Here is a 22,849-nt window from a genome sequence, read left to right on the forward strand (position 1 = left end):
GTAAAGGCATTTCTTCACCATTTTCCCTTACACTAGTAATGGGATAATTTAACCCGGTTTACATAGCATATTTGACGAGGCTCTAGCTCGTTAATTTGGCGATAATTTCGATGCAGTGGTCTTCAAATATTTAGAGGGGATCATTTTGTAAATTGTTCAGCACCATTGGCATATTTTGCAACATCACGGACGGAGATATAAGCTTGCAACAAACCCTATGTAAACGCGTCTTTTATCCCTATGATATTTTTCCTCCTAGCAGACCTAGCTCATACTTTTAGCAAAATATGCACGTCCGATCCATTAGTTTTATGTTAAAAATCAATATCGACCACCTTAACCAGTGTTTCTAGACAAAAACATATGGGGAATATTTGTTTCTGGTCCCTAAAAAGCTGTTTCTGGCATCTAATTGCTGATCAGCCCCAAAATGCTTATTCGACCCTAATATCTGAATCTGGCACCTAATTGCTTCCACACAGCCTTAAGTTGCCAGATCGTCTAGTTGAACTCCGTTTTTGCTGTTTGCTGATTCAGCACCAAAACCAAAACATCCAGCACCTATTTTATTCCACGTTTGCCTACCTAATTCGCGTAATCTTCCTGATTTTATGTATCCTAACAACATGAATGTTGCATTCGGTGATGTCAAGTGCCATTTTCGCCAGTGGAGATAATGATTAATGCCATTTCTAGCCAAAAGAGAATCACTAGCCAGCTATGGTGCAGCATAGCAAGACGCTCCTATACCAGCCCGCTATGTAGAGACTAGAGAAAGAGATTACTGCACCCTCAGCCATTTTAACGTGAAAAGTTTTGATCCGTCACTTCCAGCCAGGCTCTCAGGTCATAAACTGGAGTAAAGCAAAATGTCAACTCTGAACAGACATGCCACGCAACCGGCCCTCTTTTCAATATTATTAGCTTTCTGCAATCATCGTCTGACTCCATCTCGATCAAACTCAGCATCCGGTTTCTACAGGGGCGTTTGACTGACCGGCCACACAATAACCAAAAACAAAATCAAAGCTTCATGCACACATAAGACATAAGTAAGAAACGGATGAAAAAGGGACAACCACGGCACAACTCTGCGCGGCAAACGTCCCACGCAAGATCCCGCGTTTCTTCAGCGGCCTTGAACGGAATGAAATCATTACATTTCTTTTTTGGAGCTATTTGATGACGTCAAAAAATACAATACCCGTTTTAATGGTCAAAATCGAGACAATTACTCACAAAAATGTTTCCCTTTAAGCATTACAAATAAATACTTTTAAATATTTAAATGACATTGTTTTTTTCAAACAAATCAATATTATTTGCTTACTTAAACGTCATATACAATGCTGAGATCACTACGGGGCTGTCTTAGAGTGTAGCTGCACTGGCAATCTTTAGGCTAGACTCTAGGGGTCATTATACCAGAACAACATGATTCTACCAGCCAGTAGTTCATTTTCTACTAGATTGGTGCTACGCTCAGCATTTAGGTGCCAGATTCAGAAAAAAGAGTAAGGCGTACCGATGAATAGGTGCCAGAAACAGCTAATTAAGGTCATTTTCCATTATTGATGCTGGTATCCACCAAATAGGTGCTTAGGACCAGTTTTGGGGCGAGTCAGCTTTTAGGTGCCAGAAATAGCTTTTCTGGGACGCAATTAAATGGCGTCCAAAACATATTACTTTTAATAGATTCCTCTACTTTTTGACAAGATTTTTCCCAACTTTTTATCCATAATATGTGGCAATTGTGACGCAACTGCGTCAAAGAGCAAAAATGCAAATTCGTCTATAGCGTCTATAGATGGGATAGATATGGCCTTGAATTCGTCGGTGTAGGTGATCGGTGAGGGCTTTGGTACTAGTATAATATATACTTATACCAATCAACATCATTTTACTTTTGACCTTCGTGAACTGATGCATGGATTGGATGGGGATCCAAGATTCGTACAGTACAAGTACATTCATTTGTTTATTCATTCATTTATTCATGCACTTGTTTATTCAAGCATTCATTGATTTGCTTATTCATTCATTCATTCATGCATTCATTCATTTATTCATTCATGCATTCATTCATTCATTTATTCATTCATGCATGGCATGCATTAGAGTGAATCTTGGGTCTGGTGGGTAATCTGAATGTTGGGTAATCCTTGTCACTTGTGCAGGCAGCTGGCAGGGTCAGTTCTGTCTCTGATGGTAGGCAAATGTGCGACGACGGTGAAAACAGGGCGCCTGGGGCGATTTGATCAAGGTTCGTGAAATTTACACGTGACGTTTGGCATGAAGAAGGCCCAAGAAGGGGGAGGAGTTCTAAATGTCACGTGACTAATATGCCCTCAGGCGCCCTGTTTTCACCGGCGTCCCAAATGTGTCATTTCAATTTGCTTTATCTCTGTCATATTTGAATGATTCACATTGTGATTTTAGGTCATATCAACTGTAAAAGATAGAATGGATTTAAAATATTTGGAATCATTGTGCACCTGCCTTTCTCAGATCGTAGGTAGATAGCTGGTATAGGCTAAAATGAAATAGCAAGTCTGCAAATAAGAATACTAATGTAAAAAAAAGGGAAAAGTATGAGCTATGAGTGATGACTGTCTTTGCTCACTGCTTTTTAACTTCAAATATAAGTTGAAATACTTGAAGATATGTATTTATGTAAGTACCTAATACATTTAGGTGCATACTTGAATAGGTTCATTTCAATATATTGTATAGGTTTAAATAATGATATCAATAATGGAATAAGTTTAAAGTAGCCCTTCCAAATTTGAATGTGTCTTGTGGTTCAAGACTAAACCCTAATTTGCATTATGCATAGATTCTCACCAATGATAAATGTACTGACATCCTTTTCGAGACAGATTTCTCATTTCAGCAACACACAGACCAGACATTCATTTTGAGCACTGAACAGCATTTCAAGTTTTGTTGAGAAGCTGCACCTAATCAATGATTCCACGGGTATGGAATTTACAATTTCATTGAACACTGATGATTGCATGCCTGTCAGCAAAGACATGTTTGCTTTGCAAATCACATGATTTTTTAATCAATTAGAAATTGTTAATCCCTTTTTGGCATTGTATAAATGTAACATATGTATACCTTCCATGCATGGATAGTAAGGTTAGGACATGTTTGGACAGCTTAGGACATTTTTGGAAGGGTGAACTTAAAGTTTTACTAGGTTTTGGTTGAAAACTGAACTGTTTAAACATCTCAGCCTATTAGGCAAGCAAGTAATATGTTAGTGATTCAAGTTAACTTCATTAAAAGTGTAGCTCTATTGTCTATAAACCTTACTTTGGCATTGGTGGAGAATTTGTCTCCACACACTCCATAGTCCAGTTATTATGTGTACCTCTATATAGGGAAAGTCATTGTGTGTGTGATAATTCTTGTCATAGCTTAACTAATCAATTTTACATCTTTTATAGGGAATTGGTCCCAGTCCACCTAATATTTGATCACCACATCAAGTTTGGTAACCTAGTTACCTCTTCATAAGACTTTCCCCGCGTTCGATGTCTCTCGGACGGCGAAGATTCTACGTCGTCCGGCCAATCCCGTCCAAGGTCAGCGGGGGCTCGGCTGCGGTAATAGAACGTGATTGGCCGGACGGCGTAGAATCTTCGCCGTCCGAGAGACATCGAACGCGGGGTTTGTGATTAATTCAATCCCACATTTTATTTCATGGGAATATAATTTTTGATGTTGTATCAGGGTAACAGTCATTTTTTCATGTTTTCATATTTGTGCCTGGGCCCTGGGGTCTTTTCAGATTTATTACTTCACCATACACACTTTGTTATCCACAATGTGGGTTGGGAAAAAGTACAAATGCCTCCTTCTTTGAGCAACTGCTGTAGTCTGTATTTTTTTAATCATGGTATAATCTCTATCATATAAAATGCCTTCTTTCATGCCAGGGTGATTAAAACATCTCTTCCTGGAATATGTTTAGCTACTGTATGAATTGAGTGGTATGCCATATGTCATTGTTCCAATTTGATTAATGATGACGTTGTTGGGTTGAGGTCAAATTTTCATACTGGCCTTTAAAAGTCAAATCATGTTTATTCTATTGTTGGTTTCAACGAGTGAGGATCTATGAAGGTATTGGGTGAGCATATAAATAGTTTCAGCGACCGTGTCACAGGCAAAATCCCCGTCTGATAGAGTCGATTTGACTTCCGTTTGTCGGTTTGTGTGTGTTTTTCTGGCTGTTCGAACAAATAGAGCCGCTGCAGTAGGTAGGTATAATAAATAAACACAGAATACTAAGCGCTTTGGATCAAGATTGCGGGCGAGCGACATCTACAATGAGTGTACAGCCGTTGGTTTTTCAGTTCGCCAGGCTTATAACAACGACGGCCAAGGCAAGTCGTAAACGGCTCGTACATCCCCGAAGTAGCGTGTTCCCAGCTACAATGGACAAGCCGATAGCGAAGCAGAACTACGACTTTTTCCTGGTGCTGGACTTCGAGGCGACCTGTCAGCCGTCTCCGCGAATTGATCCTCAGGTATGGAGTATATTTTAATTGTTCATTCTTCCGTAGATACAGTGATGTCTGACCGTTCGGTCTTGCAACGCTGCTCAGTTATCCTTCGCAGACTTTCATGAAATATGAATGCCAAAAGGTGAATATTAGATACTTCTTTTGGCATGAACGTTTTTTTTTTACGACCGATCAATGACCAACGGCGGAACATAAGTTAAATGAGCTTTAGTCAAGGGTCGATGCATGAACGATATTCTACAAGCCCCGGATAAACTACTGAACTGTTATCCTCAGCCATGCTCTCCCCTGTCGCCGTTTCAGGAGGTGATCGAGTTCCCGTGCCTGAAGGTGAACGCGGCCACATTCAAGATTGAGTCCGAGTTCCACCGCTACGTCCGACCGGTCCACCATCCGACGCTGACGTCCTTCTGCACAGAGCTGACCGGCATCACACAGGTGTGCACTGGTGCGAGCGACTGCGAAGTGCGAGCAAGGTCCTATGTGCTATGAACTTTCCGTATGTGCCATATATCCTTTCTTCATTATTGGTTCTGATTGGAAGGTGTCATTTTTTATTTGGATTAATGTTTGTTTCCACCGTATGTTCCAAATAATGATAATTTATTACGATGTTTACTTCCCTAATTTCCACCGATGTTAGGGTAATGTTTAATTAAATAAATAATTTAGCCTAACATCGATTAATTATCTCTTTTTATCAAACCCGACATCTAGATTGCTAATGTCCCACCATTCATAACCGAAAGATAAGGTGGCTGATTGGAATGTTCCCAAACGATTCACCCAAACGAGTTTATTCCCCCATCACCAGGAAACAGTGGACGAGTCGGAGACGTTCCCGGCCGTGCTGGCGGCCTTCGAGCAGTGGCACGCCGCCCACGTGCCGGCCGGCACGCGCGCGCTGTTCGTCACCTACGGCGACTGGGACCTGAAGACCATGCTGCCCAGCCAGTGCCGCCTCAGCGGCGTCGCCGTGCCCGCCTACATGAACGCCTGGTGCAACACCAAACACGTGAGCATTGCCCCGATTTATTTTGCTTGAGATCGTCATGGTCCATAGGAACGATTTCACCTGCCATCATTTGCCGGTGTGTCTCTTGTCTCCAATGCTTTGTTTATGCTTTGTACATATACAAAAAGTTGTTAGCGCAATCATGTTCATAATGCAGTCAGCCGGTACCGATCATTGCGTGATGCGAAACCTACTGAAGTCCAGCGTTGTGTCATCTCTCATCCTCCCTGTCGCTGGTTGAGTCCGTGCCAACACCGCCCGCTAGCTGGCGCTGGAGCGGTGACGGCTGTGTCACCTGCCGTTGGCACCGGACCCGGTGGGTGTTGTTATTGTCCTGGCACCGGTCCGCGCCCGACGCCCGCCCCCACGCGGAGCCGCCCGTCAGGTGTCTGTCTGACTGGGCACTGCGCCCAGACCATCCCCACCGCGGCCTGACATACCGACAAATAGCTCGGGGCGGCGGCGTCAGGCAGTAGCTCCTCTGGTCCCCGGGATACATTGGCGGAGTGTCCGTCATTGTTCGACGGACGATAAGACGTGGTGCCGGTCTTCCGTCGATCGATTCACGCATTCGATATTGCTCATTGCCCAGTGGATGTCTGAGGAACAGCATATTGCGTTTGTTATGACACCTCCTATCTTTGATAGCGTTTTGCGACCTACGTTCCTTCTTTCGTCATGGCTCGTGTGACCCGGCTAGGTAAAGCTGGGCAGTAATCGCCACGCCATGTGTGGATCGCCCATGATCGTAAATACATACATACTGATACATACACTGCAGTCGGATGACTTGTTCCTTGGCATTAATTATGGCGTATGCACTGCAGTTGTAGCCCGAATCCGACCCTTTTGTCTAACCTCTGCCATTCCCCATGCCTACCCTCTTCCCCTGGCCTCTGTCTCTGACCTCTGTCCGTGACCTCTGCTCCTGACCTCCCTCCTGACCTCTGTCCTGACCTCTGTGCCTCCTGCCGCAGCTGGTGGCCGACGTGACGGGCAGCTACCCGCGCGCCATGGACAAGCTGATGCAGGAGCTGAACCTGCCGCTGCTCGGGCGGCACCACAGTGGCATCGACGACTGTCGTAACATCGCCCGTATCGTGGAGCTGATGTGCCGCCGCGGCGGCGTGGTCAAGGAGACCGGCAGCAGCGCGGACGGAGACGCGGAGCAGGGGACGGCGCGCGCCGGGGAGGGCCTCCAGACGTGATGGGAGGGCGGAGGGAGGGCTGAGGCCAGTATTGGGGGGGGGGGTTAATAATAGCTGAGCCTTTGCAAAGTTTTTTTTTCAGGATGTAGATGCTTGCTGTGATACGAAATGCGACCATTTTTAACCGGTGCTTTTGCTTGTTGTGATAATCGTACTTGAATCGCTTTGTCACGTCTTGTGATTCGTGCGGCGATGGTTGTTCCTGTCCGCCCTGTGCATCGCATCCACGTTTGGACGAAAGAGTCAGAGGAGCAGCTGTACGAGTTAATTTAAAGTCCTACCTTTCCAGTGAAGTATTGCATTTTGTTAGAACCATGGTCTTGTATCAAAAAGGCCCACGAACTGTCATCGACCATAATATTGTTGCCCATCGCCCATAGGTAGTCACTGCCTTGAATCATTTTTACCCACTGTCTGAATTGAGAATTCATGCTATATTTCATGTGTTCCATAATCAACGTGAGACATAATTACAACGGTCAACATTATGCTCAGAATCCATTGGAGGGTTATAATTAGCACGATTGGTAGGGCCCTATACGCGCCGACTCGTATGGTGTGTGTGCCTCGCCTCGTATAACGTGCCATGTCCTGTGCATCTGTTGCTTCGACGATTGTGAAGTCATCAGTGATGTTTACTGTATGTGATTAACACAACCGCCTTATCGGGAGATCGCTTGAAAACGCGACTGGTGATTATCATGCATTATAATCGATTGTCGTTGAACCGCCGAAGCTTTGATCGTAGGCTGCCCTGTATTACCAGGAGATTAGATTGACGCCGCGAAACCGCATCAATAAAAACCGCTTTTATACGCAATGTGAGAGGATGCGTTTGAAGCTGATGTACCTATGGCTGGATGATAATCCAGAGTGTGCATTTTGGTGCGCGGAGGCAGCGGCCGAATACCCGTACTCTGCTGCCATTTGCCCAGTGGGACGAACGGAACCGGCCGTAGTGACAGCCCGTGTAGGTGGGCTGGCTTTGTCACAACTGTCTGCAATCCCTCGGTCCACGCACACTGATGATCTCTACAGTTGCCATACTTGAACGGATCAGTTTGTTTATTCGTTGTAACACGGTGCCATGATCGTACCCGAGGGTTCCTGGGAGCGAACGTTTTAGAGAACCAGAAAGACGGTTTTCACGAGACATTAGAGCTTTAGTTCTAGCATGCACATTCAAGGCAATGATGGATTTAAATGGTGGGCACTTTGAGCCCATGATCGGATGACCCTCGAAGGTCGTTGACAGCTTCCGCCTTCCTGTTGTCTGCAATATACAGATGTAGGTACAAGATACGCTGTCAATATGTACACATACCTACATACACTGTTCAGTGCAATCAATGTAACCTATCCTGGCTCCTTCGCGTTTTGCCCATCCGTCAGCCAGATCATATTAGTCGGCCACTGGATGATCCTTCACGTTTATTGGATAAATCGAACTTGTCAGTCACAGGCACTTCGTCCCCGCTAAAAGCTCGTCCGCCGAACTTGCTGATAGATCCACTGAAGGATTTGCACGGATGGTTGAAGGGATTCTCTACTTACTTGAATCTGGTAGCATCATCCATGAATATGGAAGCACAGGTCAGGGGCGGCGAGTCGTGACGTAACATCACGCCACTCCGCCTGAGCCGTTCTCGACCAATCAGCATCCAGCATTCCGTGGTGTGTCAGATCGCGCGGCGCGACGTCTCGCTACGTTTCCGTCTGCTGCTTTGTGAGTAGATCCTCGTCCTCATCATAAAAGACCTCGTGGGCAAAGTTTAATCAGCTGATATTCCGATGGCCCATTGTTTGTTCTTTTTTATCTTTTCATGTTAAGAATAGTAGCATATATCTGATAAATTACTTACTTTGTATATTTTTGAACGTCAAAATCATTGAAAAAAAGAAAGAAAACCGTAAAGCAGCTTTCAGTCGCCTTTCTCAAGAAATATTTTTGGCAAATATTGCGACTAGCCAGCTGATTGTCGTTCTCTCCATAGTCATAGGGTATTGTACACAAAGTAGAAGAGTGTCGTCATTCAGTGAGTGACCTCTGGGACTGTTAAAATTGTGATTATAGATTAGAGGTGAAATGTTGGGCATGTGGTGATTTTGTTGTATTTTATTGATATTGTCTTATTTTGATGTTCCTGGGTAAGGTAAGACAAAGAGCTTACATTTCCTTCTGCTGTAATGGTATTATGGGCATCTGGCTCTGAAATTGAAACTCAAAGCTTCACTGGATGCCCTGATTGACAGTTATCTTAATTGTGATTTGAATAACTCAGAAAAGCTACCTCTTGGTCACATTTCCAGTAAATACAATGCTGAATCTGATACACTTTTACGACCAAACTGCACACCAACTCCTAAGTAAGAGCTGAACAGTGTACGAATGATCAAAGAGCAGCTTTTGGCTGAAGAGCATTTAATTTTTACATTTGTTCATTTTGAAAATGGGCTTGTGATGGGTTCATATAGGTCATGTGTGAAATAAGGGACATTGGTAAATATTTACATAAGGTCCGATTGACTGTTCAAGCATAAATTTTGCATATTTCTACATTATTTGACATTCTGAATCCAGATATCATACTTACGTGCGGCGGAAAAATAAAAAAACACACAAATAACAACCTGTTACACCCCTTCATAACACGATACATACCCACGTGCACGCACCGACAACGCGAATGAATGCGACAAGGGAAAAACGCCGCCGTTTCAGCGCTGCCATATGAAGTTTTTTGCTGCCATTTTCGGGGAAATGTTGGGAACCGGGGTCAAATACGATAATCAATGAAAGTGACGTCAAAATAACAAAAGACGAAAAAAATGGTAAAAATCATAAACTAACCTAACCTAACCTAACCTAACCTAACCTACTGATTTTTGCCTACCGGGGATAAGGAAAAAGTTACTTGCAGGAATAGATTGCAGGCAAGAGTAAATCAAATATTTTTAGGTTAAGTGGTCATGCATCAGGCTTCAGGCCTTCGGCCTGAAGCCAGATACATAACCACTTAACCTAAAAATATTTGATTTACTCTTGCCTGTAATCTCTCCTAAGGCATCGCCTTCGGCACTGCACTGTTCCGCCACGAGTATTATTATGACGTCACTTTCGTAACAAAATCGAATAGCGTAATGTTTTCACTCAACCTCGGAGTTTATTCATTCGATCCTTTCCACGTGGTGCAAACGGCTGGTGGAGTGCGGTAGTGGCCGGTGGTGACGGTAAATATTTTACAGGTGCTTTAAAACTTGGTTGCGCCATGATTTACTATCAGATATGAAATCAGGAGGCCAAAATACATCGTGTGGTATGTTTGTTATAATCACTTTGGCGATCGGACCTTATGTATATAAATACCGGGACATTAATACAACAAAAATAGCATAATTTTAAGAGCAAAGCATTACTCATTATTGCTATTCTTGCAGACACCTGTGCGTCAGAAGTTTGTCACCATCTAGCTTGCAAATGTTGTTTTTGTAGCATTAATATTGCAAATTATATTTTGGGAATGATACACATTGTAAAGAGGTAATGATAGTTTGATAAAATAAATAGTCAAAAGCCATGAATGTTCCACTTCTATAAAAGCTCTAGGCTAGATAAATACAAAAGTGAGCAGCAGCGAGATTGCAGAGTAAGTTCAGGGTAAAGTGATAGTGATTCTAGACTTTATTGCAAAGCTAAGCCTTTAGTTGGGCTCTGTTGAACCTAAACCATTATATATCCTTTTAATCACAGTTGACTTGGACTGCTTTGGCCTTTGAACATGAGGCTGGCATTGAAAGGGAATTGAAGCTGCTGCATGGCAATGGGCAATGACTAATAGTATTGATTATTCTAAGGCATAGGCGTCGCCAGAGATTTTCGGTTGGGGGGGCAAAATCAACTTTTGTGTTAAATCTTGCCTTTCTCCAGTCGTTACTCATTCATTTTACCTACATATCATTCGACTTGTAATGGTGCGAGGAATACGATGGTGACAATGTTTTCCTTCTAGCTATGACATGTCATTTTTTTTTTACAGAAATTTCAAAATTTTGAAATTTTTTGGACAAAAAGAAAACACGACCGGTAGAATCACAATGGCTGCGATTGCCGACGCACTCTAGAGAGCCCCCGTTCAGACGCTCGTCGGCCGTCGCTCATGATCATCACCCACAAAAAAAGGTTAAAAACGCTCAAAAATCGAATCACCTTGCTGAAACCTTCATTCACGCATGCATGCAGTCGCAGAGGATGCATAGGGCTTATCCCAGCCGCCGATTGTAGCTACATAAGTTGGGCTTTCGGCGGAGATTGAGTGTTGGAAGTGTGGATCGGAAGTACCTAATTCATCTTTGCTTCAGTGAGTGGAGGCATTTTGTTCACACGAGAGTGTAAACAAAAAGTTTCTCGTTTTTCGTGAGTAGGGAAGTGCTGCAAACGCGAAAAAAAGATGTTTAACGGAACCAAAATTTCGCACGGCATAGCGGCAAGGGATCCCTTAGCGACAGGCTTGAGACTTCCAGGCCATTTTAGGCCACTCAGGGTCAGTGTGAGCTCTCAGAAGCCTGCTTAGGATCCTGAAGATTGGCGTTGGTCACCCCAAATAGTTACGTGTATGTGGTGCTTTAGGGCTTTCCGAGCCCAAGGTGGGGCCCTCAGAAGCCAGTGTGGGCGGCGGGCGCTAAAAGACCAGGCCCAGGGTGAGCCGGGAGCCCTCAGATAGCAGTGTGAACCCTGGAGGTCTGTGTCGAATCCCTAAGGACCCTACATAGGGACATAAGAAACATGTGCTGGGACCCTCAGAGGCACACGTGAGTTGTGACCCCTAAGCTGCCGGCTTGGGCTCAGCAAAATCTGTCGCCTCAAAAGCTCGGCTGAGCTATCAGAGGCCTAAGGTTCTCAGAAATTTTCGAAAGTATTCTCAAAGATCCATGTGGCCCTTCAGAGGTCTACGCATGTGTAAGGTCCTCAAAGATCCCTGTATGAGCCCTCAGAGAATATGGATACAAGTGGGACTCTCAGAGGCCGGTTTGGGCCCTCTGAAGGCTTCTTAGAGCTCAGTGGAGGTCCTTCGGAGCCTGTGTGAAAAGCAAGCTCATGAGCCCTGTGGCACTTGAACGGTACTTGAGTCTGTAGCAGACATTTGACGAGAGTTATGAAGGCCCGAAGATTTAGTGTCACGCTTTGAACGGAAATTTTGTGTCAGCACTTCAAAACTTATAAAAATTGGCTATAAAATGTAGGTAATAAAGAACATGGAATGAATCACAGTATTGACATTCCCGAGTCTGGAATCGGCGTCGTGAAGATTTTGGCGACTGCGACTCCGATTCTGGCTTGAACTGTACCCTTCAACCGAGTCTGACCTCACAGGCATTCTCAGAAAGGTACCCCCATTTTTTCCCCGACTCCAAAATCTCATCGGATCTGTATCGATCTCAGGGGGTGCCCGGTCCGAGGTTGGGGGGGCAAGCTGCCCCGCTTGCCCCCCCGTGGCGACGCTAATGTTCTAAGGAATTAACAATAAACTTAAATGTTTATTGATGAGATTTTATATAGGTACTTCAATGCCTAAGCATTTTTGGTTGTTGCAGGAACCTTTAGTGCGGATTGCAAGAAAAGTGAATACTGCATAACAAGTTCTCCAACAGGCACTCAATCATGGCAGATGATATTCATGACTGGTGCAATAAGAACTTCAATTTGACATTAGAAGGTGAGGTACTATGCTGTTTTTTTTTGTGGTTTATGGGCTGGCTGGACACCATTTTTTTGTTTTATATTTATGTTTATTTTTCTTTACTCTTTGCATCATTTTAGGTGCATGACTATAACTTCTGACTATTTTTCATGACTCATGCATTTTTTTTTTTTTTGAAGTGGTGTTTAAACATTTTTACTGTGCATTAAGTAGTCAAACTCAGGTGTTATGCAATACCTATACCCAAAGAGCATCCAAGTCACATTATTCTCTCACCCTCTGTCCCACCCTCTTTTATTCAACTGGCAACTCTCTCTCTCTTTCCTCAGACATCATCGGTAACCTGGGCGATGAGTCGTCCCTGCTCGAAGGTATCGATGACGCGCCGATGGGCCCTGCGGACGACGGTCGGTCCGGGGGCGGCGCGGCCGACCCGCCCGCCGACTGGCTGGCCGTGCCCGGTGTGAAGCGCGAGGAGGCCAGCCTGCCGTCGCCGCCGCAGCAGAAGCCGGCGGCGGCGGCGGCGCGGCCCGTGCAGCCGGTGCGCCCGCTGCCGGCCGCCGCCATCGTCTCCCAGACGCCCGTGGTCATTGACGGGAAGACGTACGTCATCAGCGGGCAGATGCCGGCCGGCGCGACAGCGGCTACCGTGGCCTCCACGCCGGCGCAGATCATCAAAACGGAACAGCCCCAGACCACTCTGGTGAGATGACTGGGAGCCTGGGAGAAATAAGGGTGGATAGTGGATACTGACTAGAAAGAGTTAACAGAAATAGAGCAGAATGTGGCAGGGGATGGCTCTGAATAAGCTATAATGTTAGTGCATTTGTTTGAGTTTTTTTTTTTTTTTTGCCCGTAGCCCGACGTCGTTGGCCGGGCCTATATGTGACCATTACTAACCTCTTCCTCCCTTCCATTATGGAAGGTATCGGGCGTAACTGACCCCTCCCTCCCCTCATTCCAGGCGGTGTCTGGCTCGCCGGTGATCTACACCACGGTGCCGTCCCAGGTGCTGAACGGCGCGCCGGTGGCCGTGCCGACCCTGGTCACGGCCGGCTTCCCGCTGCTGGTGGACGCCGACCGACTCCCCATCAGCAAACTGCCGCCGAGCACCCCGGCGGGCGGCGGCCGGCCGCGCCCCGCCAGCGTCTCCCCCTCGGCCTCCACCGCCGGTGACGAGCCGCCGCGCAAAAACTCACACAACGCCATCGAGAAACGTTACCGGACCAGCATCAACGACAAGATCCAGGACATGAGGGTGCTCGTCTGCGGGCCCGACAGCGACTCAAAGGTGCGCCTTCCTTTTGTTTGTAGAGTAATATCTTGTGTGTTTTGTCTTGGTTGATTGTTATTGATAGGGTGTTTTTAGGTGTGATAGTGTGATTTCTTGTTTTCTGAGAATTGTTGCGAACAAAGTAGTTCGCCGCAATCCAGTTTTGTTATCGTGTCACCTGTGTCACTTATTTTCTCGCACCATTTTTTTTTTTTAAAGTGAAGTACTCTTCATGCAGTTTCGTCTTCCATCGTTCTGTCGTCACATTCACAGATGACCAAGTCAGCGATCCTGAAGAAGGCCATCGACTACATCCGTTTCCTGAAGCACCAGAACCAACGGTTCCGGGACGAGCTGCGCGTGCTGCGTAAGCCGATCGACCCGTCCTCTGCCCGCCTGGAGGACCTGCTGCGCCCCTCTGTGTACAGCAGTCCGCCGCACACGGACTCGGGTCCGTCCAGCCCGGACGAGGCCAGCGGCGGGCCGAGCTCTTCGGAGCCGACTGGGTCTCCCAGCTCCTCGTCACCGTCGCCGGGCAGTGTGCTCTCGCCGCCCGCCGTCAGCACAGAGTATAACGAGGTGAGTACGACAGTGGAGCGACGGCAGGGAGCGAGGCGAGCTGTAATTGTAGCCTCTTGTCTTCTCTTATGGTCTGGGGCGTGGGACGTAGAGGACACAAGGCTCGGTGCTTCGTAACTATATTCGACCGTTCCCATGTAGGTGAGTGTGTAGGTCACGTGTGACGTCTACCGATCTGCTGAATTACATAAACTGGTTAGTAACAGCGGTGATCACATGACGCCAGCCGGACCCGTCTGGGCGGACCAGCCATGCTAAACATGAGATCGCTGTGCTGATTGCATTACAATGCTGGTCCGCATTGCCTCAGCGATGTCACACACATCCCGCAATAGATCTCACTGAGTGTGAATGCTGATCGGCAGGTACCCAAGTGTCATGAGCTGAAGCCAATGACGTCAGCAGGTAACCTCGGTCAGCGGTAACCAATAACCAGTTCTCAGGTTACCGTTATTTATACAGGCCATCGCGTGCACCGCTCGTCACCGGAGACCTAATGCCTCCCCTCTCCCCTCTCACTCACAGCGCGTGGCGTTCGAGTTCGGCCTGCCGAGTCCGCCGGGCCTGTCGGACCGCACGCGCATGACGCTCTGCATGTTCCTGCTGGCGTTCCTGGCGTTCAACCCGGTGCGTCAGGTGACCGAGTGGGGCCGCGACTCTCTGGCGCCGGCCTCCATGGCGGCACCCGTGGCGGGGCGCACCATGCTCTCCGCCGAGCCAGGTGAGTTACACGTGGCACGTGGTGGGACACGTGGAACGTGGGAGACGTCCGGGATGGCTGTTTTGGCGCGGGTGGGGCACGGTATGCGAGAATCAAGGTAGTTCTCGGCCGGGAGACCGTGAAACTCTTCTAACGATGTGCAGTTTGATGACTGTCACGGTCGTGTTATGAGCGCTGGTCTGACAGTTATGTCAGATTTATGTAGTGACAGTTGGCGGCTCAGTCTGGCAGTCGCGCCCGCTTCCTGTCCGCTCTGTTTATACGGCAGATAAACACGCGTTCCTGGCTGACGCATTGCTAATGGTATCAACCACGGAACGCCTGCCAACCATGGCGCGCAGTGCGTGTTGACATCACGGCGGCCTTGACCTGTTTCACAGAGCCCAGCTCGTGGTGGACCATGCTGTTCTCTCCGGTGACTGTATGGCTAACGAACGTCGTCATCTTCCTGATCCTGCTGCTGAACATCTTCATCTACGGAGAGCCCAAGGTGGCACTGCACTGTGACGCCGCGCGCGCCTTCTGGAAGATGAAGGAACAGGGAGAGACAGATCATCGCAATGTAAGGAGACCACACAGAGCGCCGAGACTACTAACATCAACTTTGTGCTCTAATAAACTTTTAAATGAGATTGCAGGACGGTAACTTATTATTCGTATGCATATATCTGAGAACCGACGTTGGCGGTGCCTAGTTGTTATGAAACCGGCCCTATCTAGTTCAAACATACACAGCCTGTGTTTCCAAGTACGCAGTTTCATCTCGGGCGGTGCAGGCGCTGCGTTTCAGTCTGTGCAGCGGCTCGGAGCCGGCGGTATCGTCCGGGCGGTGCTCCGGTGTGTTAGCGTACACCCATAGCCAGCTGGCCGGTGGGTGCTGACTGGCGCCTCGCCAGCCGCCCGCAGCCGCCCGCCCCGCCCACCGCCACCGCCGGGCGGCGCCCCGTGATTGTTTGTTCACCGCGCGCTCGCGCCGCTGCCGCAGGGTCGGATCGCCGAGGCTCGTGACCATCTGGAGCGCAGCCTGCGCCACATCTCCAAGCCGGTGCCGAGCTCTGCGCTGCAGTGGGCGGTGGCCTTTGTGTGGCAGGTGTTCAGACAGGCGTCCCATCACATACCAGGAGGACTATGGCTGGCGCGCCGCGGACACCGCGTGCTCATGTCCAGGTCAGTGTCGCAGGGGAAGCCGTGGGATTGGTCGTGGCCTGGACAAGCCCAGTCGACATTCTTGTGAGTAGCTACGAGGAGGAGTGGCTAACATCCTTCAGTTTTTATTTGAAACACGTCAAAACGAATAGGCAGTGCAAAATTACGCGCTCATTGAAACACTTCTGAAATGAAGATTTGCGAAACAATTTTGCCGTTACTTTTGTGTTTGTGTGTGTTTTTATTGACACTGATCACCGATGTAGCCAGGTTTACTTATAAGATATAGGTGTGTTTTTCTTTAATTTAAAGAAAAATGAACATGTCTTCTCTGCTTACGATAACAGAGCACTTATAATGAAAAGGACTGCCGGGGCAATTATACGAGACGTTTGGTGTTTTGCCGTGATGTTAGTTACTCGAATCCTACGTAATAGAGTCCAATGCGTCACTCAAAAACTGTATACGTCTATTTACCCGACCCTAATGCAAATACTCTTCAAAAATGAGTTGTATTGGATGACAGCTTTTAACATCTGGCGGTTTTATGTAAATTTCTTCCAGAAAAGTTCCGTGTGGAATATTGTAAGTTTTTTTTTTTAAATAAAAAGAACGAGTTCCGATCGTCACGGATGGGGTTTAATTTTTTATCGTCATGTTGTGTACGATCTCTGAGCATCGGCAGCACCTTGTTTGTCGTACCGCGCACGCACGGCCTGTAGTGCTCTCGTCCCACTCCGAACGACATGTGACTATTTATACCGGCGTTCGGCCGACGTCGCCGGGAGAATAGGCCAAATACTTGGCACCGATCGCCGACCGGTCCCGGTGCCCGTGCACTCGCCCGGTCGGGGCCGGCGCGCCCGCCGGTGCCGTCAGCAGTACTCCCAGTTCATGACCCCACCTGAGGAGCGCCGGTCGGTGGCGGGCTTCTTCCACACTGGCCGGTCACACGGTGTGCGCCTGACCGGTACACGGCCGCCGGCTGACCGGCTCGTGAACAACCGCTCAAAGGTCACCAGATTACCGGTAGACAAACATGACGCAACGGCGCGGCGGTGATTGGCAAGGCCAGGTGCCGCGGTTGAAACTGGGCACGGCGAGACAACGGCTGCTGCCTGGAATCAGTAATGATGTTAGGGTTTGTGTAACTTTAGACAACTTATCTCGACCTTGCCAGACTCATTCAATGCGGATTTTCTAGACACAAACATTGCATCGCTTTGCATGATATACACATACGTTTTGTGGGCATTGGACGGTTCTAACCAAATTATTACGGATGAGTGGGGAATGGTGGAAGGAAGGTGCCGACGAATCAGCTAACAGTTAAGTCATAGTCATTCAAATGTGATCGATTTGCCCACTCAGGTATTCCAAATTAATGCACATATTCACACTATAGTTCCTAAATTTCGTCATATATTTTCTTAGCGTTCGCAAACACTAATATATTTATATCCATCTCGTCCCGCTCAATGACGACCTACGTGACCCAACACCCCCCCCCCATCTCCATCAGACGGGAGCGGGAGGACCTGTACATGATGTCGGCCGGCTACGCGCGCGTCTACCACCGTCTGCACCAGCTGAGTCTGTCCGGTCACGGTCCGGACGGCCGGGTGCCGGGCCTCACCCTGTCCCTGGCGGCGCTCAACTACGCTGAGGTGGCCGGCGGCGCCCTGTCGCCCAGCTGCCGCGCCGAGACGTTCGCCTGCGCGGCGCTGCAGCTCAAACAGTCCCTTCCGGACATGTGCGGCTGGCTGGCGCGCCTGATCCTGCAGAAGGGTCTGGCCGGCCTGGAGACGGTACCCGTCAGCCTGCGCTGGCTGGCGACTAGTGACGGCATGCGCTTCTTCATGGAGCACAAGTGGACGTACGAGAAGGAGCGGAGCAGCATGTTCGCCTCGTCGCCGCCGGCCAGCCCGCTGTTCTACGTCAGACAGGTGAGGCGACGGGAGGTGGTCGGGAGGCGGGGGCTGAGAGGTTTGAATTAGGTGACTCAGAGTTGTGACAGCTTTATCCTGTGACGGTGGGTCGACCCGTTGGCACCTAAGTTATTGTAATGACTGGGTGTAATCTGAAAATATAAAGGTCGACATATCATCGAACGTATTGCTTGATTGGAACTGCGATTTCTAGTACCGGAGCTTAGCGAGTTCGTGACTGTGTACTGGAATTTTCCTACCTCTGCAAGGTCAATTGATTTTTCATACGCGAAATTGAGAAACCACAACACGCTTGAGCGAATCACTTTTTAGGTCGTTCTCCGGGGCATTTATGTTATGTAATGCTTTGAATACTTTGAGAAGTACGTGCTGTGCGTGACTTGAATGCGTCTTAGCGACTCATTGTTTGCTAATATTGCGTCAGATACTTGAGGTCCTCGCCTCGGCTGAGACGGTACTCGAAATACAGTCGCTGTCCCGAATTCCGCCAATAAGGGCCAGGTGACCCGGCTGGTGGCGCTCGGGCGTCCTAAAAAACGCCATAAAAAACAGCCGGGTCTCTGGGTGGGACGGCGCGTGACCGAGTTCACAAAAAAAAAAAAAAAACAGACGGCGGAGGTGGCGGCGGCATAAAAAACGAGCGGCGGCCGATAGGAATCTGGCGTCCGGCGGCGGCGGCGGCGGTTCACATTCTTCCGCCGCCAGTTGCCGGGCCGGTCCCCAGTCTGCTGCCGGCGTCCGCCACTAGTGCTGCCGTCCGCTAGTGCTACCGTCCGCGTGTCTCCGAGTCTGTGTGGTGTAACACGCGCGCCCGGTCTGACCGGCGCCATGTCTCCGTCCATCCACAGCTATTTCACGAGCACCTACTGGAGCGGACCGTGCAGACGCTCACCATGCCGGGCGCGCGCTGCGTGGACGTCTGTGACAAGGACCTGTTGCGGCGCAGTCACGTGGCGGACGCGCTGCGCTACTGCCAGCTGGTCTCGGACACGACCGAGACGCGCGCCGCCGACGACGCGGCGGTGCGCTGGTGGGCCGGCGTCGCCGAGCTGATCGCCGTCTGGTGGCTGGGCCAGGACGAGCGCGCCGCCGAGCTCTACGGCCGGGTGGAGGCGCTGCCGGCGCCGCTGCACGACACAGAGGACCCGCTGCCGCGCGCCGTCCGCGTGGCCCTGCAGGCGTGGCGGTGCCAGTCGCGCGGCGGCGGCCCTGCCCAGGTGCTGCCCGCCTGCCGCGTGTCGGCCGCTCTGCTCGAGGAGAGCATCACACTGAGCGGCTGCACGGGCGTCACCAGCGTGGCCACACAGGTGAGACGATCGGGGCGGGTCTGACGGAAAGGGGAGGGGAGGAAGGGGAGCGGGTGTACACTTCACTCACAGGAGGGGAGGGAGGGAGAGGGCTGGTTACCCGTCACTCACTCTGGAGGGGAGGGGAGGAGTGGTCCTCTGACTCAGACCACGAGAGAGGGAACATTTGGTGCACCCTTCATTCTTGTCGAGAGGAAGGGTAGGGGTGGGGAATAGGGGAGGGGAAGGCTCGTGTTTCATTCACTGCCCTCGAGAGGAGGGCTGGCTGTGACCGACATCTGCTGAGTCGGCTGTCGGCAGTGTAACCGTATCCCGTCTGTGCGGGCCGCGCGGCGCCCTCCCTGCCCTCTCGACATTCGTCGGGCGCCGTAAGCCACAGCTGGCATGCCTTCTGCGCGTCTGAGATGATCCGCCCGATGTTTGACGGCGAGACGAGGAGACTGAATGGCACAAGGTCGCGCGCCGGGCGAGTCTGATCGACGAGAACGGCTGCCTCCCGGGCTGGTGCATTGTAGTTGCATTGCACGCCTCTGACGGTGCAATGCTCCTGCAGTGCAACACTCCGCGGGGTACTATCGACGGGGCGACGGGTGCAACGGTGGTCGCGGGGCTGGGGCCCTTAAATTGGGTCTCACAAGTGAAGATTGGAGAATTATAGGGATGAATCGGCAGTAGTACAGGATGGATTACTAACGTTTCCTAGTATTGATGGAGCAATGCCTCGCGTCAACTGTGTTATGTTTGCTTTCGGGTCAGATTTCCGCATCAGCCTGTGCTACAGCTGTAACATCAGCGACTTACGGGCTATAACTCCCTGCGGCTCTCGGAAAGCTGTTGGCAAATGGGAATCTATATTCTCGTACAGGTCTCGCGGGTTTTAGCGGTAGGTTTTGCACCTAGAATATTTGGTGTACTTCAGGCTATATCTTCGTCATCTTAAGCTTTTAAGTGTTGAAGATGCGATCGACTTGTTGGGTAACAAGCCGGCCATGATCGTGTAAATTGTAAAATGGCTTCATCGTAGATCGATTAGTTTCTGAGATATAACCGGAAATGTAAAAGTGCAAAACCTACCGCTTAATCTCGCGAGAGCCGTACATGCCCGGCAAAACACATCAACCGCCATGTCTATTGCGCCTGCATCCGTTACATCAATTGATGTTGTGCATCCCCTACTGACGTGTAACCCCAGTGTCTGCGACTATGCCCCAGCCTAACCCGCCCTCCCCGTCTCTTCCCCAGCACATCCAGCTGCTGGTGTGTGACCTGCTGCTGCAGACGCGCACCGGCGTCTGGGAGCAGTCGCGGCGGGTGCCGCCCGCCGGCCGCCAGCTGGCCGAGTTCCAGCAGGTGCTCACCTGTCTGCGAGCAGTCTCCGTGCGCCTGCCGTGCGCCCTCAGCCGCGTCTTTCTGCATGAGGCCACCGTGCGCATGATGGCCGGAGCGGCGCCGGCGCGCACCCAGCAGCTGCTCGAGAGGTCGCTGCGCAACCGCAGCGGTCGCAGCTACTCTGTCATCTGCGGTGAGTGGGAGGGCGCCAGCAAAGGGGAGGCATGGGAGGGATGTGTGTGGGTGTCGTGACTGGACAGGACCATCCTGGTGGAAGGGGTAGTGTCTGAGGAATGTCGAAGGAGGGGTGGGTTGGCGGGTTGCGAGCGAAGAGGGAGGGTTGGATGGATGCGAAATGCAAGGAGAGGGCTGGAAAGGATGAGAGCTGTTCAAGACGTGGGATGTCAGCGGGCTGTCATGGGCAGTGTTGAGGCTTTGATGATGTAGTCGTGATGACTTTGCAGCACATCATTGAAAATTTTCCACTCACTCGATAAGCTTGCCGTAAGCCCAGTCCAATCTTCAGGTGGCAAAAACTGCATGCGTCGTGATGCGTTGTTCGATAACGATTTCATCACCTTCCACGAGTTCGCTCGTCACTTTTTCCGTTCCTGTCGTAACAAAAAAGGTTTGCACTTCCCTATCTTATCCTGGTGCGCTGTTCACGGGCGGGCCTTACTACCCGGTATGTACTGACGGTGATGTATGTCATTACCTGGCAGGCCGTTGGGGGTCATTGGCCACTAGCAGCTAGGCCCTGGCATAGGGTTATCTTCTCGGTAGCTGCAATGCATTGCTTCAAATGCATTGAAGCATCTTGTGTCCTCCAACTGGGCGCATGACCCATAAAGTGTGTGTGTGTGGAGGAGGGATGAACCGAGTTGAGTGCGCCGCGTAACTGTGGCGCCATCTGTGCCGACCGCACCGATGCGAACTGGGAAGCTTGACTAACCCAGGGCGGGTGTGTGTGGGCGACTCTCCTGCTGTGGTGTGCATTGTATCTCTCTAAATTTGCTGTGTAATGTGTTCCCACTGGCGTGCCTGTCCTTCCATGACCATTCCGTCCCCGTCCGCAGGCTCTGAGAAGCAGCCGCACCAGTACGTCGGCGAGCGAGAGCACGCCATCGCCCTGATGATGGCCTGCAAACACCTGCCCGAAGACCTGATCTCCTGTCCCGGAGAGCGGGCAGGCATGCTGACGGAGGCGGCCGCCACGCTGGAGAAGATAGGCGACAAGCGCCGCCTCAAAGACTGCTTCACCATGATGAAGTCGATCGGCGCCTCGTTCCCCTCGGAGCGGGCCCTCTGAGCGAGACAGGTCTCAAGACGTGAGGGAGACACGCAGTGTCCCTGGTCATGTCAATGTTGTTCGTTATTTAAGTTTTACTCAGCCAATCGCCGTCTGTATTCTCCCAAAATGTGCACGGCTGTCGTCGTTGCTGCACTGATGCCACTCTGGTCGTGTCTGGTCCGGCTTTCGTATCCGAGGGACCCGTATTCAGCTTTTGGTTTTGTTTGCCCTGAGGTAGCAAAATTCAGTCATTGTTTCAGTCGCTTATTTTGCTGTCAGCCGACAGGCGCGGTTGGTCTCGTTGTGTTGCTGTTGACATTGTACCTGTTTCCGTGGGTAGCATAGGGGCCCGTACATGATAGTTTTGTTCCTCTTGTTTACTACACCCTCCCATCATTGCTCGTCATAGACGTAGATTTCATAGTCATTTTATGAATAGGGGCCCGTGTGTATAAATACTATAAGAGGTACCATTTTTAAGGGCTATTAGAATAGACGCATTACCCGGATAAGCAGCGGCCTGCTTTGGATATGACACTGTCTGAGCGAGTGATGTGGCCAGCCCGAGGCTGAGCTGACCTTCACATGGCTCGTATGGTTCGCTGAATATTTTGTCGGATTGGAACCAAATATAGCAGCTGTTTGCTGTAGTAGCTCCCGACTTTTGTACCAGATTGTTTTTAAAGGATTGGTTTATGTGGATCAGTTCACTGCGCGTGCCGAAACCGTTGTCAATAATTTCAGTTTTTCGCGAGACGAGCAGTGTTTTCTATCATAAAGTAACAACACAGTGT

At 49.6% G+C, this 22,849-nt stretch overlaps 2 protein-coding genes across 11 annotated transcripts; both read left to right on the forward strand.

Annotated features, from left to right (window-relative positions):
* The first annotated feature begins 1,716 nt into the window (after positions 1-1,716).
* On the forward strand, positions 1,717-7,586 carry LOC122391595 (ERI1 exoribonuclease 3-like). 7 transcript variants are annotated; one of them, XM_043385692.1, is made up of 5 exons: positions 1,717-1,849; positions 4,368-4,541; positions 4,842-4,976; positions 5,353-5,553; positions 6,531-7,586. In XM_043385692.1, the coding sequence occupies exons 2-5, from the start codon at positions 4,449-4,451 to the stop codon at positions 6,759-6,761; spliced, it is 660 nt and encodes a 219-aa protein (XP_043241627.1). In that variant the 5' UTR covers positions 1,717-1,849; positions 4,368-4,448; the 3' UTR covers positions 6,762-7,586. The 7 variants fall into 7 exon arrangements, with proteins under 7 accessions (XP_043241627.1, XP_043241630.1, XP_043241632.1 ...); XM_043385695.1 differs by having other exon boundaries at positions 1,747-1,838; XM_043385697.1 differs by having other exon boundaries at positions 1,785-1,842.
* Positions 7,587-8,432: 846 nt separating this feature from the next.
* LOC122391574 (sterol regulatory element-binding protein 1-like) lies at positions 8,433-22,708 on the forward strand. 4 transcript variants are annotated; one of them, XM_043385619.1, is made up of 12 exons: positions 8,433-8,487; positions 12,354-12,475; positions 12,790-13,163; positions 13,425-13,751; positions 14,007-14,312; positions 14,838-15,033; positions 15,414-15,595; positions 16,019-16,200; positions 17,702-18,125; positions 18,977-19,435; positions 20,678-20,957; positions 21,841-22,708. In XM_043385619.1, the coding sequence occupies exons 2-12, from the start codon at positions 12,421-12,423 to the stop codon at positions 22,071-22,073; spliced, it is 3,018 nt and encodes a 1,005-aa protein (XP_043241554.1). In that variant the 5' UTR covers positions 8,433-8,487; positions 12,354-12,420; the 3' UTR covers positions 22,074-22,708. The 4 variants fall into 4 exon arrangements, with proteins under 4 accessions (XP_043241554.1, XP_043241555.1, XP_043241552.1 ...); XM_043385620.1 differs by having other exon boundaries at positions 8,483-8,522; XM_043385617.1 differs by lacking the exon at positions 8,433-8,487 and adding an exon at positions 8,741-8,914.
* The last annotated feature ends 141 nt before the right edge of the window (positions 22,709-22,849 follow it).

The sequence above is a fragment of the Amphibalanus amphitrite genome, unplaced genomic scaffold (genome assembly GCF_019059575.1).
Source record: "Amphibalanus amphitrite isolate SeventyFive unplaced genomic scaffold, NRLGWU_Aamphi_draft 000445F_arrow, whole genome shotgun sequence".
In the NCBI taxonomy this organism is placed as follows: domain Eukaryota; kingdom Metazoa; phylum Arthropoda; class Thecostraca; order Balanomorpha; family Balanidae; genus Amphibalanus; species Amphibalanus amphitrite.